The sequence below is a fragment of the Balaenoptera ricei genome, chromosome 10 (assembly GCF_028023285.1).
Source record: "Balaenoptera ricei isolate mBalRic1 chromosome 10, mBalRic1.hap2, whole genome shotgun sequence".
Lineage (NCBI taxonomy): Eukaryota > Metazoa > Chordata > Mammalia > Artiodactyla > Balaenopteridae > Balaenoptera > Balaenoptera ricei.
In genome coordinates this window covers 60144140-60163242 of record NC_082648.1, presented here as the reverse complement: position 1 = coordinate 60163242, position 19103 = coordinate 60144140, and the positions used below count along the sequence as shown (strand labels likewise).

At 37.8% G+C, this 19103-nt stretch overlaps 1 protein-coding gene across 12 annotated transcripts in view; it reads left to right on the top strand.

Annotated features, from left to right (window-relative positions):
* TSPAN8 (tetraspanin 8) overlaps nucleotides 1-19103 on the top strand; it is a 253327-nt gene that overhangs the window by 17333 nt on the left and 216891 nt on the right. For 7 of the 12 annotated variants that reach the window (XM_059936509.1, XM_059936508.1, XM_059936520.1 and 4 more), the window contains exon 2: nucleotides 7549-7664. In XM_059936509.1, coding sequence (XP_059792492.1) covers nucleotides 7634-7664 — 31 coding nt within the window. In that variant the 5' untranslated portion in view covers nucleotides 7549-7633. Of the gene's footprint in view, nucleotides 1-7548; nucleotides 7714-19103 lie in introns of those variants that run through there. The other 5 variants (XM_059936507.1, XM_059936506.1, XM_059936514.1 and 2 more) reach the window with 4 other exon arrangements.

Genomic DNA, 19103 nt, shown 5'->3' with positions numbered 1-19103 from the left:
TATGATCCTTTTAATGTGCTGTTGGATTCTGTTTGCTAGTATTTTGTTGAGGATTTTTGCATCTATGTTCATCAGTGATATTGGCCTGTAGTTTTCTTTCTTTGTGACATCTTTGTCTGGTTTTGGTATCAGGGTGATGGTGGCCTCGTAGAATGAGTTGGGGAGTGTTCCTCCCTCTGCAATATTTTGGAAGAGTTTGAGAAGGATAGGTGTTAGCTCTTCTCTAAATGTTTGATAGAATTCACCTGTGAAGCCATCTGGTCCTGGGCTTTTGTTTGTTGGAAGATTTTTAATCACAGTTTCAATTTCAGTGCTTGTGATTGGTCTGTTCATATTTTCTATTTCTTCCTGGTTCAGTCTTGGTAGGTTGTGCATTTCTAAGAATCTGTCCATTTCTTCCAGGTTGTCCATTTTATTGGCATAGAGTTGCTTGTAGTAATCTCTCATGATCGTTTGTATTTCTGCAGTGTCAGTGGTTACTTCTCCTTTTTCATTTCTAATTCTATTGATTTGAGTCTTCTCCCTTTTTCTCTTGATGAGTCTGGCTAATGGTTTATCAATTTTGTTTATCTTCTCGAAGAACCAGCTTTTAGTTTCATTGATTTTTGCTATTGTTTCCTTCATTTCTTTTTCATTTATTTCTGATCTGATCTTTATGATTTCTTTCCTTCTGCTAGCTTTGGGGTTTTTTTGCTCTTCTTTCTCTAATTGCTTTAGGTGCAAGGTTAGGTTGTTTATTCGAGATGTTTCCTGTTTCTTTTTTTTCTTTTTTTTTTTTTTTAACACTATTTTTATTTATTTATTTAATTCATTTATGGCTGTATTGGGTCTTCGTTTCTGTGCGAGGGCTTTCTCTAGTTGTGGCAAGTGGGGGCCACTCTTCATTGCAGTGCATGGGGCCTCTCATTATCGCGGCCTCTCCCGTTGTGGAGCACAGGCTCCAGACGCGCAGGCTCAGTTATTGTGGCTCATGGGCCCAGTTGCTCCGCGGCATGTGGGATCCTCCCAGACCAGGGCTCGAACCCGTGTCCCCTGCATTGGCAGGCAGATTCTCAACCACTGCGCCACCAGGGAAGCCCTCCTGTTTCTTGATGTAGGCTTGTATTGCTATAAACTTCCCTCTTAGCACTGCTTTTGCTGCATCCCATAGGTTTTGGATCGTCGTGTCTCCATTGTCATTTGTTTCTAGGTATTTTTTGATTTCCCTTTTGATTTCTTCAGTGATCACTTCGTTATTAAGTAGTGTATTGTGTAGCCTCAATGTGTTTGTATTTTTTACAGATCTTTTCCTGCAATTGATATCTAGTCTCATAGCGTTGTGGTCGGAAAAGATACTTGATACAATTTCAATTTTCTTAAATTTACCAAGGCTTGATTTGTGACCCAAGATATGATCTATCCTGGAGAATGTTCCATGAGCACTTGAGAAAAATGTGTATTCTGTTGTTTTTGGGTGGAATGTCCTATAAATATCAATTAAGTCCATCTTGTTTAATGTATCATTTAAAGCTTGTATTTCCTTATTTATTTTCATTTTGGATGATCTGTCCACTGGTGAAAGTGGGGTGTTAAAAGTCCCCTACTATGATTGTGTTACTATCGATTTCCCCTTTTATGGCTGTTAGTATTTGCCTTATGTATTGAGGTGCTCCTATATTGGGTGCATAAATATTTACAATTGTTATACCTTCCTCTTGGATCGATCCCTTGATCATTATATAGTGTCCTTCTTTGTGTCTTGTAATAGTCTTTATTTTAAAGTCTATTTTGTCTGATATGAGAATTGCTACTCCAGCTTTCTTTTGACTTCCATTTGCATGGAATATCTTTTTCCATCCCCTCACTTTCAGTCTGTATGTGTCTCTAGGTCTGAAGTGGGTCTCTTGTAGACAGCATATATATGGATCTTGCTTTTGTATCCATTCAGCCAGTCTGTGTCTTTTGGTGGGAGCATTTAATCCATTTACATTTAAGGTAATTATCGATATGTATGTTCCTCTTCCCATTTTCTTAGATATTTTGTGTTTGTTATTGTAGGTGTTTTCCTTCTCTTGTGTTTCTTGCCTAGAGGAGTTCCTTTAGCATTTGTTGTAAAGCTGGTTTGGTGGTGCTGAACTCTCTCAGCTTTTGCTTGTCTGTAAAGGTTTTAATTTCTCCATCAAATCTGAATGAGATCCTTGCTGGGTAGAGTAACCTTGGTTGTAGGTTTTCTCCTTCATGACTTTAAGTATATCCTGCCACTCCCTTCTGGCTTGCAGAGTTTCTGCTGAAAGATCAGCTGTTAACCTTATGGGAATTCCCTTGTGTGTTATTTGTTGTTTTTCCCTTGCTGCTTTTAATACGTTTTCTTTATATTTAATTTTTGATAGTTTGATTAATATGTGTCTTGGTGTGTTTCTCCTTGGATTTATCCTGTATGGGACTCTCTGTGCTTCCAGGACTTGATTAACTATTTCCTTTCCCATATTAGGGAAGTTTTCAACTATAATCTCTTCAAATATTCTCTCAGTGCCTTTCTTTTTCTCTTCTTCTTCTGGGACCCCTATAATTCGAATGTTGGTGCGTTTAATGTTGTCCCAGAGGTCTCTGAGACTGTCCTCAGTTCTTTTCATTCTTTTTTCTTTATTCTGCTCTGCAGTAGTTATTTCCACTATTTTATCTTCCAGGTCACTTATCTGTTCTTCTGCCTCAGTTATTCTGCTATTGATCCCGTCTAGAGTATTTTTAATTTCATTTATTGTGTTTTTCATCGTTGCTTGGTTCCTCTTTAGTTCTTCTACATCCTTGTTAATTGTTTCTTGCATTTTGTCTATTCTATTTCCAAGATTTTGGATCATTCTTACTATCATTATTCTGAATTCTTTTTCAGGTAGACTACCTATTTCCTCTTCATCTGTTAGGTCTGGTGTGTTTTGACCCTGCTCCTTCACCTGCTGTGTGGTTTTCTGTCTTCTCATTTTGCTTATCTTACTGTGTTTGGGGTCTCCTTTTCACAGGCTGCAGGTTCGTAGTTCCCGTTGTTTTTGGTATCTGTCCCCAGTGGCTAAGGTTGGTTCAGTGGGTTGTGTAGGCTTCCTGGTGGAGGGGACTAGTGCCTGTGTTCTGGTGGATGAGGTTGGATCTTGTCTTTCTGGTGGGCACGTCCACGTCTGGTGGTGTGTTTTGGGGTGTCTGTGGCCTTATTATGATTTTAGGCAGCCTCTCTGCTAATGGATGGGGCTGTGTTCCTGTCTTGCTAGTTGTTTGGCATAGGGTGTCCAGCACTGTAGCTTGCTGGTCGTTGAGTGAAGCTGGGTCTTGATGTTGAGATGGAGATCTCTGAGAGATTTTCGCCGTTTGGTATTACGTAGACACAAATTCTTTCCCTTTACATTACAGAGCGAGTGTACATTCTAGACAGGCACACAATGAACAAACTGATAATTAAAATACATAGAATGTCAGGTGGTAATTAGCAAAAGTAAAGCAGGAATGGGGAGGTAGGGAGTGTGAGGGCAGGGAGTGTGAATTGCAGTTTTAAGTAGAATGACCAGGGTAGGGTTCAATGAGAGGTGACATCTGGATAAGACCTGAAGGAAGTAAGAGAGTGCGTCGTGCAGGCGTCGGTGCAGAGGACCTTTCTGGGAAGAAGAAATAGCAAATGCAAGGCCTCTGAGTGGCAGGGGCAGGACTGCCATGTTTGAAGGACAGAGGGGAGACCAGTGCAGCTTGAGTGCCCCGAAGACAGAAGGCAAGTCTACTGTAATCTGGGTAATGGTTTGGGCCAGGGTAGTAGCAGTGGAAGTGATGGCAAGTGGCTGGTTTAGGGGTTAGATTCTGGAGATATTCTGAAAATAGAGCTGACAGAATTTGCTGATGGATTGGATGTGGGGTTTGTGAGAGGGAGGGAGGAATCAAGGAAGAATTCAAGGTTTTTGACCTGAGCAACTGGAAGGACTGAAGTTGCCATTAATTGAGAGGGGGAAGACTGCAGGAAGGAAAGGTCTGGGGGTAAGAAAAGAAGGTTGGAATTGGACATGTTCATTTTGAGAGCATATTGTATGCCTGAATGGAAACACTGAGTTTGTAGTTGAACATGTATGTCTGGCATTCGGAGGAGAATACCAGGCTGGCAATTTAAAGTTGATAATTGTCGGAACACAGGAGGCATTAAAAATGAGCTTTTCTTTTTTTTTAACAATAATATCCTTTCAGAAATTTCTAACTACTTTGTAACTGCATGACTTAACCTGGTGACAAAAGCAGTTATTAAAAAGACTACCTTTTCCAAAAAAAGAATAAATAAATAAATAAAATAAAATAAAAGCAACAAGCACTTCGAAATGACTTTTTGAGATCATTAAGGGAGTGAGTGCAGATAGAAAAGAGAAAAGATCTGAAGACCAAGCCTGAAATACTCTGAAACTACCCTATAAAAAGTCTACAGTAGAGGTTGGGACACTGAAGCATTACCAGCAAAGGTTAGGAAGGAGAATGGCCAGTGTGGGAGGAGGAAAATCAGGAGAAAACGGTGTTCTGGAGGCCATGGGAAGAAAATACTTCAAGTGGGAATGAGTGATCAACAGTGAAATATGCTCCTAACAGATTTAAGATGAAGAGGGAGAATTGTCTATTGGGTTTAGCGTAGTGCAGGTCATTAATAAATCTTAGCAAGAGCATTTCTGATGGAGTGATGGGAACAATCAGTCTACTTGGAGTGCATTCATTTAACCTATTTGAAACAGAAATAGAAGTTATTTAATCTATTTGAGAATGTCTGAGATAAATAAAACAGTTGAAAATACTCTATGTTCAAAAGACCTAAAACAGGCTTTCAGATACTGAAACAAAAAATAACAACTGACATTTATTCAGCACCTACTTGTGCCAGGTACTATGCAAAAGTGCTTTAGAGGTGCGATTTTATCTTTCACAATAAATCTATGAATTAGGTGCTATTATCTTCATTTTATAAGTGAGGAAATTCAAGTTTGCCAAGTTTAAGGGGCTTTTCTAAAGTCATGTAACGAGTAAGTGATAGAGCTGAGGTGTTGGAAGTATTTTCATAATACCCTTAAACTGACCAATGATTTTGTTTCTAAGTTATATCTATTGATTTTTTGGAAATTAACAACCTCATTCTTTAGAAACTATTATTCTTTCATTTTGTTCATTCCATTTATTTCATGTATCTTTATTTTCCCAATATCTAGCACTTCTGCAATATTGAAAATTTATAACCAGTTTCTTTGATAGTTGTTTGATTTTTTTTTTTGGATGCAGAGAATTGAACCTCAAAATGTTTCAATTTATTGAATTTGATTGACGTGGTCAATCATGTTAAAATGTTATCAAAGACCTATATGGGAAAAGAATCTAAAAAAAGAGTGGATATGTGTATAAGTATAACTGATTCACTTTGCTGTACACCTGAAATTAACACAACATAGTAAATAACTATACTCCAATAAAAACTTTAAAAAAATAAGTAAAAGAAGCTAAAAAAATGTTATTGAAGAGAATGTAATTTTCTAGAATGATTTCTATTTTTTGTACAGAAGTTTTATTTTGAGGAACTTGATTAAATTTTTGGAAGTACATTCTTTTTTTGATTGAAGGATAGTTGATATACAATGTTATATAAGCTACAGGTGTACAATATAATGATTCACAATTTTAAAGGTTATATTCCATTTACAGTTGTTATAAAATATTTCCTATATTACGTGTGTTGTACAATATATCCTTGTAGCTTATTTTACACCTAATAGTTTATACATTCTTAAAGTAATGATATGGAAAGCCACTGAGCATTGAACATGCTCATTTCATGTTCACGACCTCTCCATGAGGTGGACATTATTATTACCTACATTTTACACTCACGGAACCAGATGTTTGGGGAAGTAAATTGTCCAAAGATACGACTTATAAGTGGTGGAGTAAGGATTGACCCCACGTCCTCTGAAATTACAGTCCATGCTCTTTCCACTACAACATGCATGTAAATTTAGTTAATTCCAAAGCTTGGCTTGAAATATTATATCTTTCCTCATCTGTGTAAAATTGATTACCCTCATCTGATGCACCATTGTAATTCTAACAGCTGGTGCAACGAGGGGTCGCAATTTTAGGAAGCATGTATACATTTTAAAATTAGACGTGTTTTCTCTGGGAAACGTGTGTACATTGATTTTTTTCCCCTCTGTATTAAGAATGGCTCTACATAACTTCAGAGAGGGAAAAGCAGCGTTACTGTTTGCTTGGGTATGCTTTTCATAGTTGCTGATTCTTTTTGAAGATGTGGCTAGGATTGGTGTTGGTAGAGAACTAGGGTAAACACAGATTATGCCATGGATTCTGGAGCCTGCCATGAAATGGGCCTGGGAGTATGTCATCGTTTTTCTAGAATGACTCTTATAACTTCCCACCGCCCCTGAACCTCACATTTCATTCACAACAAAATGGATGGTTTCTTTCAACTAGCATGCCCCTTCCCACTTCTGCTTTTGAGACTCTTTAATCAAGTTTCCAATTTATGACCAGAGTGGTCTTGTAATAATGCAACTCTGACAACCCACTTGTGTGCTTACAATTCTTCAGTGGCTCCCCGTTACATTTAAAGTAAAATACAACCCCCTTCCTAGAGCCCACAGGGCCTTACATGACCTGGCACTTACCCTACTCTCTAACCTCTTCTAGCACCATGTTCCCTGTGCTCATTAGGCTCCAGCCCAAGCCTTCTTGAAGCTCCTTCAAGTCTTTTCCTGACTCAAGATGCACACAGTACTGTTTCCTCTGCCTAGAACATTCTGTCTTCCATTGTCAGTGTAATTGCTAACTCCTCAGAGACTTTCCCTGACCGCCCAATCTAAATTAGACACTCCTGTTATCATTTCTCTAATTACCTTGTGCTTTTCCTTCAATGTACTTATTATAATTTAGGATTACATCTTATTTATATGTTTGTTTAATATCACCTTTCCCCCACCTGAGTATAAGCCATGAGGACAGTTTCTATACCTGCTTTTTCCCCACCACTGACTAGCTTATAGTAGATATTCAATAAAATTTCTTGAATAAATAAATGCCCTTTCAAAAGCTGTTTCTCAGCCTGGAATGCAACAAAAATAGCTAACATTTATTTTGCACTAAAATCCTAAGCACTGTGATAATATTACAAATCAGTTGATCCCAGAGCTGGAGCAAAGATGGGAGGTGCAACTAGGTAGCGTGTAATGATAAAGACATTCTATGGCTAGGATGCTAACTTTTTGTTCTTCTGCTGGATTTCATTGACTGTTTTAAAAGCAATTTATAGGGAAAGAGCACAGAAATATTCGGTCAAACATCATATTCTATCCTATTATAATCTAGATATTCTTGTGTTATGGAGAATACAATGTAATTGAAAAGCTGAGATGTGTAAGAGGATCGATGTGGGTTTGTTTTAAAGAGATGAATGCTCATATCAACTTTTCAATCCTTTTGGTGGGGATAAGTAAGGATAAAACTGAACTATCTTTCATTTTCTCTAAATTTGAAAATACTCTTTTTCTGTCCTCACAGCGGTTTGTGATTGGGAGCAGAACGGATAAAGCTATCGTTTGAGCTCCCCCTGCTGGTCGTGAGTGATGCTTTTTCCAGAAGACAGATGAAGAGAGTGCAAGCAGTATGGCTGAAAGGTGGGGATGAAACACCTTTACCGTCGCTGTTACACTCCCCATGGTAAAGGTAGGAAGCACACATGCTAATTTTAAAACAATTTTTAACAGCCATGTTGAGATATAATTTACATGCCATAAAGTTCACCTGCTTAAAATTTACAGTTCAATAGTTTTTAGTATATTTACAGAGCTGTGCAACCATCACCATAATCTAATTATAGAACATTTTCATCACCCTCCAAATAAAACTTCTATCCATTAGCTATTATTCCTTATTTCTCACTCCATTCTCCTCTGCCCTTAGCGCCTGGCAACCACTAACTAATCTTTCTGACTCTGTCACTTACCTATTTTGGACATTTTGTGTAAATGGGATCATACAATATGTGGTCTTTTGTGATTGCCTTACTTCACTTAGCATAGTGTTTTTGAGGTTCACCCATATTGTAGCATGTACCAATGTTTCACTGCTTTTTATTGGCAGATAGTCTCCCACTGTATAGATATATCACACTTCATTTATCTATTTATTAATTGCTGGACATTTGGATTTCTATTTTTTGGCATATGAGCAATGCTGCTATGAACATTAAACATTAGTGTACACGTTTTTATGTGGACATGTGTTTTCAATTCTCTTGGGTGTATACTTGAGTAGAATTGTTGGGTCATATCCGTTTAACATTTTGAGGGACTGTCAAATTGTTTTCCAAAATGGGTGTACCTTTTTACCTTCTTACACAATGCTCTCTTGGATAGATTTTAAAAGTAGTACTTCAGATAAAGATAACTTCAATTTAATAAATGCGCTTTATCAATTACACATTCTTCTATTATACTTGTGTATTTTTGCATTGTCCCCATTTGCTTTTTTATTGTTTGCTCCATCTATCTCTTCTTCATTAGTACTGTGAAATCTCTCTAGTTTTCTCCCCTGTAAAGATGGGTGATGGGATGATGTCCAAGTACTTGCTCAGCTCAGAAATATTAGGTCAGGATGAAAAACGAAAGTGCTTTCTTGATTGCCTGCTTCCTCAATGATATTCCTGGAAAACTTCTGGAGAAGCATATCACAATGGCTTAGACTGTTGTTTCTGGAGTCAGACCATCTGGGTTTAGATTTTTGGTCTTACCACTTTCTCATTGCATAACCTTGGGCAAAGACTTAATTTTCTAACTCTCATGCATGAAATGGGAATACTAGCAGTAGTAATCTAATGGGATTGTTATGGAGACCGAGTGAGAAAAAATGCTTCACAGAGTGCCTGGTACGTATATCGGGAGCTCTCAGTAAATACTGGCTATTATTGAGTCTGTCTTACTCTCAGCTCTCTGAACCTGGCACTGGAACTACAAATGGGTCTGTAGGTGTGGAGATTGCTCCTGGAATGGGTATTTCATTAATTTGGGGCTCCTGTAGAAAGCAGGAAGAGAACAGGGTAAACAATCAAGACAGCTGCTATTTTATCAATGTCTTCAATCAGCAGAGTCTTCAATCTATACCTCTATCTTCAGATGCAAAATGCTCAACCATGGCAAAAATTTTGTGGCATTGAAGGGCTGAAAAATAGTATGAAATAGAAAATTTGCACTTCTTGTTAATTTAACTCCTCTAAAACTTGTTTTGGGGGGCCATCTACCATATTTAAAATTTTATAAAAACAATGAGCCCTGTCTACATAAAATACTAAAATGTGTATGCACCCTAAATTTGCATAAACTTTCCGGGTAGTCGTGTACTGAAGCATTGAAGGCCATAGGAGTCCATGTTAATAAGAGCTGCATTAGACCTAAAAGATTATTTATTTACGTAGCTTCCTTTAGGCATTCTGAAATTCTTTTTTACTTTGAAAAATTTTTATTCCCATTCTTCTCAGAAAACTTGGAAAAATGCATGTAAGTCCCGTGCTTACACCATTAAAATGGTCAATCCATTTCCCGCCCATACTTTAAAAAAATTATACTCATGGGATTTAGGGAAAAATACTATGAATCTTAAGTTCTTGGTACAATAGAGACAAAAATGGTACTCAGAGAAAAATGCATGGCTTCCATGTATGTAAAGATTTTTGAGCTCAACTCTGGGATACTAAGCCTGTGTTATGAGAGCCTTGAGCATTTTGTACATGAAGGTAAGGGAGTAGAATGGAGAATGTGATGCCTTTTCTCCACATTGGGATGGACGGGAAGGCAGCACTGAGTGGGACTCTGTGGTCCCTTCTGAGGTTCCCAGAGGCCTGGAGATCTGGGAATAGTCCAAAATCATCTCCCAGATCTTGGAGCTCTGTCAGATTCTCAGAGACTATGAGGACAGAGGAGGTGGAGAGTGCCTAGTGTTTTGGGGTTCGTTCCTTGATGGCTGAGAAGTTCCCACTTTATCTCTAGAACTTGCAATATAGGGTTGAGATTAGATATGGAATGAGGCACTTTTTTCCTCCTTACATAGATGCTGGTAGATGAAGATGGCACCTCAAGATTTCTCCTCTGTTCCACCCTCCTCTTGGACTGCCATTCTATTACCTCCTCAATTCTTCTCTGCTTGCTTTTCTCCTGCCCAGTTCCCAGCCCTGTGTGCACAATGCAAGACTTACCCTTCCTATAACCAGGAGCTCTCGTTGGATCCACTGTCTAGTGTCTAGTGTCCGGGGATGTGGCCAAGTTTTCACTCTTCACTCTTTTACCCATAAATTTAAAATAAAACTCTGAATTCTAAATCAAGAGGCTGAATCTCCAATATGGGAGCTGATAGAAAAAGTTGTATGATCATTTATAAATTGGAATTTTTTTGGCTAAATATCTTACATTTACTCTCAGGAAATTGAAAGTTATAAACTGCAACTCCAATCTGCTACTGTGAATAAGTTGATAACCAAAGGTTTTATTTTATTTTTTCATGAGGGCTCTTTGGACCTATAATGCAAGAGGCATTTCAAAGTTTGGATCACCCTTAAAAAGAAAATGCCAAGTATGTTAAATTGTTCACTTAGCTTTCAGTGTGGAGGAACAAATCCCAGATTCAATGAACTAACACAATTTTTCAGAGCTTGAAAGAGCATTTGCAATTAAGACACTGTACTTGCTGTGCACTGGCTGATTCTTTCTCCTGGAAAGCTTTGTTTCTCTGTGAAACTGAAAATCCTGCCATTGATCTGTACTCACAAAACCCTGTTGATTTAAACAGGACTCCCAGAGGTGGAACAACAGCAAAACCAAGAGACTCAATTTACTGAGCTTGGGTTACAGGAAACATATTTAATAGCAGACAGTTCCTGTTTTCATTGTTTTCCATCTAAGTTCCTACAAAATCAGATTGTCTTTAAATAGATGCTGCTGCCATTGGGACAAGGTTCAGTTTCACATCCCTAAAGAAATAAAGAGTTTTGTAAAAATTCACTCTACCTTGGCCTCACATATAATGGGCTTAGGTCAAGCCAAAAGGATCAAGATGGATATCACGCTAAAACAGTGATAGAATAACGACACCAAAGATGTGAAACACATACTTTTTAGACTCTTTAATGTAGCCCTCAATAACCAAGGAATGAGTGCTGGTGGAAGGAAGTGAAAAGGGATTTCATTTGAGAGCAACCTCTTTTTGTCTTTTTTAGAAGCATAATACAGGTTGGTTTTAAAGACCTCTAAGGAAAAAAAGGAGGGGAAGTAGTTTGAGAAAACCATCACTTAATGATTGATCTCATTGTTTGGAAAGATCCTGGGTTTGGCAGGATTCCTGGAGTTTTGCGTTGAAAGAGATGAACTTTGACCAAACAGTGATAAAGCTAATGCTAATAATGATGATGATGGCGATGATGATGATGATGATGGTGATGGCTAATATTTATTGAGCACATAGTATATGTCACAGGTCCTATGCTAAGCATTTTCTCTCTCTATAATCTTGTTTAATATAATAACAATTCATAATGCTTGGATTAAGGCTCTACCCTGGGTGGCTGCATAGTATGATAGTTAAGGGAAGGTACAGGGTTTTAGTTCTTCTCCCACCATGAAATAAGTGACCTCAAGTAAGTTATCTCTGAGTCTTTGTTTCTTAATCTGTAAAATGGCACAGTAAGGCCTACCTCATTGGTTTTCAGAAGGATTAAATAACACAGGCCAGCAGTGGAGACAAACAAACTGCCTTACAATTTGAATACAGTGAGATCCATGGGATATGGATTAGAGCACTGAGAGTAGCTTGTGGGAGGATTTTCTGCTCTCCCAAGACTTCGGGGATGCAGGACTCCTGGAGAAGCTGCCCTCTAAGTGGACCCCTGGGCTATGGATGGAAAGAAGTCAGGAGAAGCTGAGGGAAGGGGGTGCTAGGTTGAAGGATTAGCATGTTCGTGGGGAATTGCGTGTTGCTGAGCAGCCTTGATGCGGGGAGGGGAAAGGCTGAGAGACAAGCCAGAGAAATAAGCTGACCCAGGTCCTGAAGGCGTTGGATGGCATACTAGGGAGTTCGAACTTTCTCCTGAGGTCAGAGGGTAGCCGTTAAAGAGTTTTAAATAGGAGACTGACATAATTAGATTTGCTTTTTTGTGAAGTTCATTCTCTTTGAGATTAAAGATACTGTCTGTCAGGACTTCCCTGGAGGTCCAGTGGTTAGGACTCCACGCTTCCAATGCAGGAGGCATGGGTTTGATGCCTAAGATCCTACGTGCTGCGCGGTGCGGTCAAAAAAAAAAAGGATACTGTCTGCGAACAGAGACCCTTTCTTGACCTCATGTTTGAGCAAATTCATAACCTTGACCTCTTTGGTTTGGGGACTGTCATCAAGTGAGCTAACAGGTGTTTGACTCCCGCTGCTCTGACTACTGTTATAGCATTTTATTGCTTTGAATTGTTTCTTATCTGAGATAAATGTGGCGGTTCAGAGGATGGAAGGCTGCATCTCTGCTCGCAGACATGGCTGTGGTCCATGGGGTGGGCCACCCGAATACATTTTTTTTCTTTTCTTTTTTGACTGTGCCGCATGTGGGATCTTAGTTCCCCGACCAGGGATTGAGCCCGGGCCCCTGGCAGTGAGAGTGCCAAGTCCTGACCACTGGACCGCCAGAGAATTCCCCTTTTTTTTCTTGAGTTGCCTTGTTTGTGGATTATATACTTACTATATTATATGCAGCTAAAATTTAATCTCAGATTGACTTTCAACTGCTTTCTTCTGGATTGCAACCATTTCTGAGAGGTGGTTAGGCAAAGAGAATCATTTTCTAATGTTAATCTAAGTAAAACAATAGTAAAGAACATTTGTAGACATCCTGTCTCTTCTTACCCTCAACCTGGCTGCTTGTTATTTGAGTAAAATACACAGTAAAATCCAATTGCATGAGTAATTTTTTTGGAGTGGGGAGGGTTATCTGTGCTTCTGCTCGCCTTGAATAGAAAATTGACTCCATTTTATGACAATATTATATTCCCAGAAAAGTCCAAGAAAATCATATTTTTTAAAAAAATTAGGTAGTAATATCTTTCTAGGTCATATTTTATTAAATGATTTGCAATTACTATTTTGTAAAATATTTGTCAAAATATCAACTCCTGCGTAGTTACAAGGTTAAAGTTAGATATGACAAGAATAAAAAGTCACCTTAGACTGTTGGATTTCTGGTGAAGCAAGCATTTAAATATTGAAATCAGGTGAATGCTTATTTAGAACTCCATATGTTCTATACTTGTGGTAAAATTAGAAAGTTGTTAATATATCCACAAATAATAATCTGTGCATAGTGTCCAAAGGGTAAATAATTATAATTAAATTTTAAGAGAAATTAAGTGTCAGAGGACTATGATAAAACTTCTATTGGAAAATTTTAGAATTTCTTAAGGAAGAAAAATATGTATAATGGAAATCAAATATATTTGCTTTGAGTTGTTCGTGAAGTGACTTAGCACTCTTGGAGCATTTTATGTTTTACTAATGCTGTTAAATCCCATCTGGTGTTTGTAAAGTCTTTTACTATCCCCTGCTGGGACAGGCAGACATTGGTTTGCATGACTGTGTGTTCCCAAAATATTTTTAAAAAGTATCTAGTGGATTTATACCAACTGTAGCAGGATGATAGAAGACCACATTTCCATTATAATGCCTTCAGAAATGGAGACAAATGTCATCAGGTCACAAAAGATCCATCAGTTTTACACTGTGTGACATTTGGGGAAGAATGTAAATGATTAGTGGTTTTCAAAAGTTGTTTGGAATTCAATATCCTGTGTAGATATTACTTGAAAAATATTTATAGGTTCTGAGTCAGTGAGATGCAATTTATTCCTCCATGGAATTCATTCTAGAATGTGTGGAATATTGCCTTGAACCTTAGTTGTTCCGATATATTCCCTGGAAATATCATTATTGTCAACAAACAGGTTGTTCTGCCTCCTTGAGTGCTTTTTATTGTATTTTGACCACCCAACATCTCTGGAAATCAACAAGATCTTTGTGTAGAGAGAAAATTTAATTAATTAATTTAATTTAATTCAGCAAGAATTTATTGAATAACTTCTATATTTAAGGCAGTCTGATAGGCATAGGGAGAAATGAAAAAGAATTAGACACCATCACTATCTTCAGACAATTTATAGTCTAGATAAAAAAGAAGGTAAGCTAAGAGTCAGGAGAGCCAGATAAAAAACAAGGTAAGTTAAGTTTCAAAAATGAAATATAATGAGAAAGGATTGATTAAATTTGATCGTGTGATTTAAGAAAAAAGCACCATGGTGAAAATAAAACAGGCCTTAAAAGGTAAGTATACGTTTAATTTAAAGAAGGTGGTAGGTAGAGGTCAATATAGGTAAAGTAAGTAGCATATGTTAAAATTTTTTATATTCGGTGGGAATGTAAATTGATACAGCCACTATGGAGAACAGTATGGAGGTTCCTTAAAAAACCAAAAATAGAACTACCATACGACCCAGCAATCCCACTCCTGGGCATACACCCTGAGAAAACCATAATTCAAAAAGAGACATGTACCACAATGTTCATTGCAGCTCTATTTACAATAGCCAGAACATGGAAGCAACCAAGTGTCCATCGACAGATGAATGGATAAAGAAGATGTGGCACATATATACAATGGGATATTACTCAGCCATAAAAAGAAACGGAATTGAGTTATTTGTAGTGAGGTGGATGGACCTAGAGTCTGTCATACAGAGTGAAGGAAGTCAGAAAGAGAAAAACAAATACCGCATGCTAACACATATATATGGAAGCTAAAAAAAAAAAAAACCGGTTATGAAAAACCTAGGGGCAGGACAGGAATAAAGACGCAGACATAGAGGATGGACTTGAGGACACGGGGAGGGGGAAGGGTAAGCTGGAATGAAGTGAGAGAGTGGCATGGACATATATACACTACCAAATGTAAAATAGATAGCTAGTGGGAAGCAGCCGCATAGCACAGGGAGATAAGCTCAGTGCTTTGTGACCACCTAGAGGGGTGGGATAGGGAGGGTGGGAGGGAGACGCAAGAGGGAGGTGATATGGGGATATATGTATATGTATAGCTGATTCACTTTGTTATAAACCAGAAACTAACACACCATTGTAAAGCAATTATACTCCAATAAAGATATTTTAAAAAATTTATTATATTCCAAGATAAAGTCATGTAGAAGTCAGAATGCAGTGAAAAGAATTGGTGGCTAGACATCTGAATTTTAATCTTGGCTCTGGAACTAACAATGTAAATTTAGGCAATGCTCAGCTAACATTTATTGAGTACTTATTCTCAGTCACTGCTTTACCTCCTGGAGTTACAATGCTGCTGACAGTCAGGGTATCTAATAGTATGCATTTTAGCTGGAGGAAATGGGAAGAAATAAATACAAAAATTAATGGAAAAAAAGAAAACAGCAGGTAGTAACTAGTACTGTGATAAAATAAAACTGGGTAATGTGATAAGGAGATAAGAGTGAGCTGCTTTAGGCTGTCATGAGAAAGGACCCATCTGAGGAGGAGGTGACATTTCAGCTGAGACCTGAATGACAGTGAACTTTCCATGTGAAGGTCTGTGTAAAGATAGTTCCAGAGCAATAGAAAATGTAAATATCTTTCTATTCCTCACTCCCCCAGACTCAAGAAGAAGAGATAGCAGGATGTAAACTGGAGGGAAGGCAAAATGATAGCCAGGTTCTAATTAAAGAACTAGTAATAGGGCTAGTGAGTTTAACCTCAGGGCTGGACCGAGGGCAGGGAAGCAGGTAGAGGTAGTAGTATCATGGGTTGGTTGTAAGTAAGCACATTAAAATGGTTCCTCCATTTGTTTATATTTTTCTGTATATCAAGGTCTGATCAGTGATATTTCAAACTTTATTGAGCTGACTGATCTTTTGCTTTCACAGTAGTTCTTCTGATATCTTTTCATTATAATATCACGTTAATCCACTACCTGCCTTTAAAAAGTGGTTAGTTGTTGTCACATATTGAAAATGTGTTGCAGAAATAGTTGCTTTCTCTGCTGCCTCTGATTTGGAGTGTGCTTTGTGTTGACTTTTATGGATGGAGAAGAGGAATGAGATGAATTATGTGATAAAAGAGCACTGGACCAGGAGCCAGGCATATTGAGTTTTAGACAGTCCCAGCTCTGGCAGCTGTGTGACCTGGAATAAGACACTTAATATCTTTGGGCCTTGGTTTTCTCATTTGTATAACTAGTGAGTTAGATGATCTATATAATTGAACAGTCTGTAGTATGCTAAAATCCAGCCCACGGGAAGACTATAGAATGTAATTTGAAATACTCATTTACAATAGTCAGTGTTATCAGTGGGTTGACAATGGCTGCAAATAATAGTGGAAAGCACACACTGAAAGTAGCTTTAAGAATAGGGGAAATTTACTATAACATAAGAAAAAAGATTCTGAGGTAGGTTGGCTCCAGGTTTGGTTAATATTTATTACCTCCTAGGATTATTATGGTTATTCTATGAGGTGATAATGTTATTATCCCTACTTTACAGATGTGTCAGCTGAAAGCAAGAAAATTAATTCATTCATCCATGGTCACAAAGCCAGCAAGTGGCAGTGCAAGGTTTTACCCTCCCAAGCTGTCAGACTCCAGACCATATTCTTAGATGCTCTGTCGCCTCCTTTTGGCCACTGAATCAGGATGCTTTAAATTACATTGTTTGCTTTGTTGACTGATTATCAAGATTAAGTGGAAAACCATGTGGAAACTTGAAAAATAGTCACCAGATTGACTACCAAGTATCAGGCTGTGGGCAGGGAGAGCTGATCCTTGATCTTGTGACTGGAGAAAGGTTTCTATTTTTACATGCAGTGAGAGCTTTTGGACACTAGAGGACACTTTGCAGACTATGTACCTACTTCAGGACAACAACTGCCTTCACAGAGCTTAAGTCTTCAGGCAGCACCATGTTTTATGGCCTCAGAAAAGAGGCTACTTTTACGTCTGGCTACTGCTCCAGTTCTGTGTCGTAAACTCCTAGAGGCCATGTTGGGGTCTTATCTTTGTTTCAGGGTGGCCCCCATGTCGGAGTTGTCTTCCAAATCTCAGTATGGGCTCCCTCAGCCCTTTATGGCCTTCCCCTTTTCACCCAAGGTACCTATTCTGCAGGTAATGCTCCAAATATTGTACTTTCTAGTTAGGCTAAATGTCCCCATCTCCCCATTGGCACGTCTGCTTCAGGTAACTGCCTGTGTTCTACATTTAGTTAAAATGAATTATGTTTTTCACTCATTCCTCTGCTCTTGAGTAATCATAATAATTTAACTATTAGAAAAAAAAATTCTAGCATCGGCTAGTGTTTGTTTTATTGTTCCCTTTTTTTATAAGTAAGTTTAGGTTTGTTCATATCGATATTAGTTAGTATAATTAAAAAAAAATTTTTTTTTTAAAACAAAGTCTTCAACACATATGGGTGCTTAAAATGCCCTTAAATGATGAAGTTGATTGATTATTCATAGTTAAAATTCAACAGGACAAATTTAAACAAGAAATACAAAGTTTTTCTGGATAATAGACAATTTAATTTACAGGTTCTTAAATATGCTTGCCACACAGTCATAGGGTAGAGAGGACAGCATGACAATAGAAGTCCTGCTGTGTCACTTCAGTGGGTGAAGATGTGAGGAGACCCAGGGGCAGGATGGAGGGCAGCTATGCTCTTCTAGCTTTGCAGCTGGGTCAGCTTGGAGGAAGGAAATTCTCAGCTATTGATGCCAGTACTGAGCTAGGTTTTTAAAATGAACTACCTTCCCTTTGTTAGAAATTGTAGCATAGATTTATACTTAGAGTGCTTGAAGATATGGTGTCTATGAAATTATTAATTGGGATACTTTGTGAAGATAAAAGTATACATTTTTAATATATTTATAATTTATGAAATCTATAGGAACCTATTACAATAGATCTTCTATATTTTTCTTTTAAATTCAGGCATGAAGTGGGACATTATTTTACCTTAATTCTTAGTTCCATTTGTTTTTAAAGGCCTAGGCCTTCTGTTACACCTATTTATCACCACTTATTACATGGCTTTGCAAGTCAACTTGTCTCTTTCCTCCACCAGACTCTTTCCTTAACTGTTGTTGTCTTTAGTAGACAAGAGGGTTTGGAGAAGCTTCCTGTTGCAAACACCTCACTAGTTGTTTGGTAAGAGAGTTAACTTGCTGTTGGTATAACGGCACATCCAAGCACAACAGAGGGTAATGGATTGTTTCCCAAGGTGAGGGGCAGGTACCATGAAGAGGTACACATACAGGACTCCTCAGTCTGTTTGATATGATCATAAGCTATAATGAACTTAAAAACAGATAGTGAGTAAATCATTCCTTTTGAGTTTTCTTTCGATTCTTCTAATTAGTTCAAAAGAAAGGCTTAGTTTGGCATTAATCACACTTACAACATCTAACACTTTGAATCTCTCATTTGAAGAGGGGGACTAGGTCTCACACTCAGTCTTTGCAGGTATTTATGTAGCATTAAAGACTTCTTCTTGTTCTTTTTTAAACCTTTAAAAATAAAGTTTTTTTTTTAAGAGTTGATTTAAAAGAAAAATATAAGTAAATAATAATACAGAAATACAGATTGTCTACAAATATTTCAACCATGTGAAACTCATATCTGACTGATAAAAGCTTGTGAAACATTGATGTAATTGTGTAAAGGCACAGCCTTCGGTCTTGAATACTGTCTCTTCCATTTCATCCGTGAGGTACATGGGCATGAAATTCTCTCTAAGGCCTGGTCTCCTCAACTCTAGAATGGGTTGATAACAGTACCTATATCATAGGGTTATTTTGAGGATGAAATGACATTTAATATTAAGTTCTTAGCACATTGTAAGTCAAAGGGTGTTAGCTTCCTCTACTTCTACTACTATTTCTGTTACCACCATTACTTTTATCTGTAGTTTTGGTCAAATCAGATACAGATTCTGAGCAGCAATTAAAAATTACAAATAATAGGGATCTACTTTCATCACTATAGC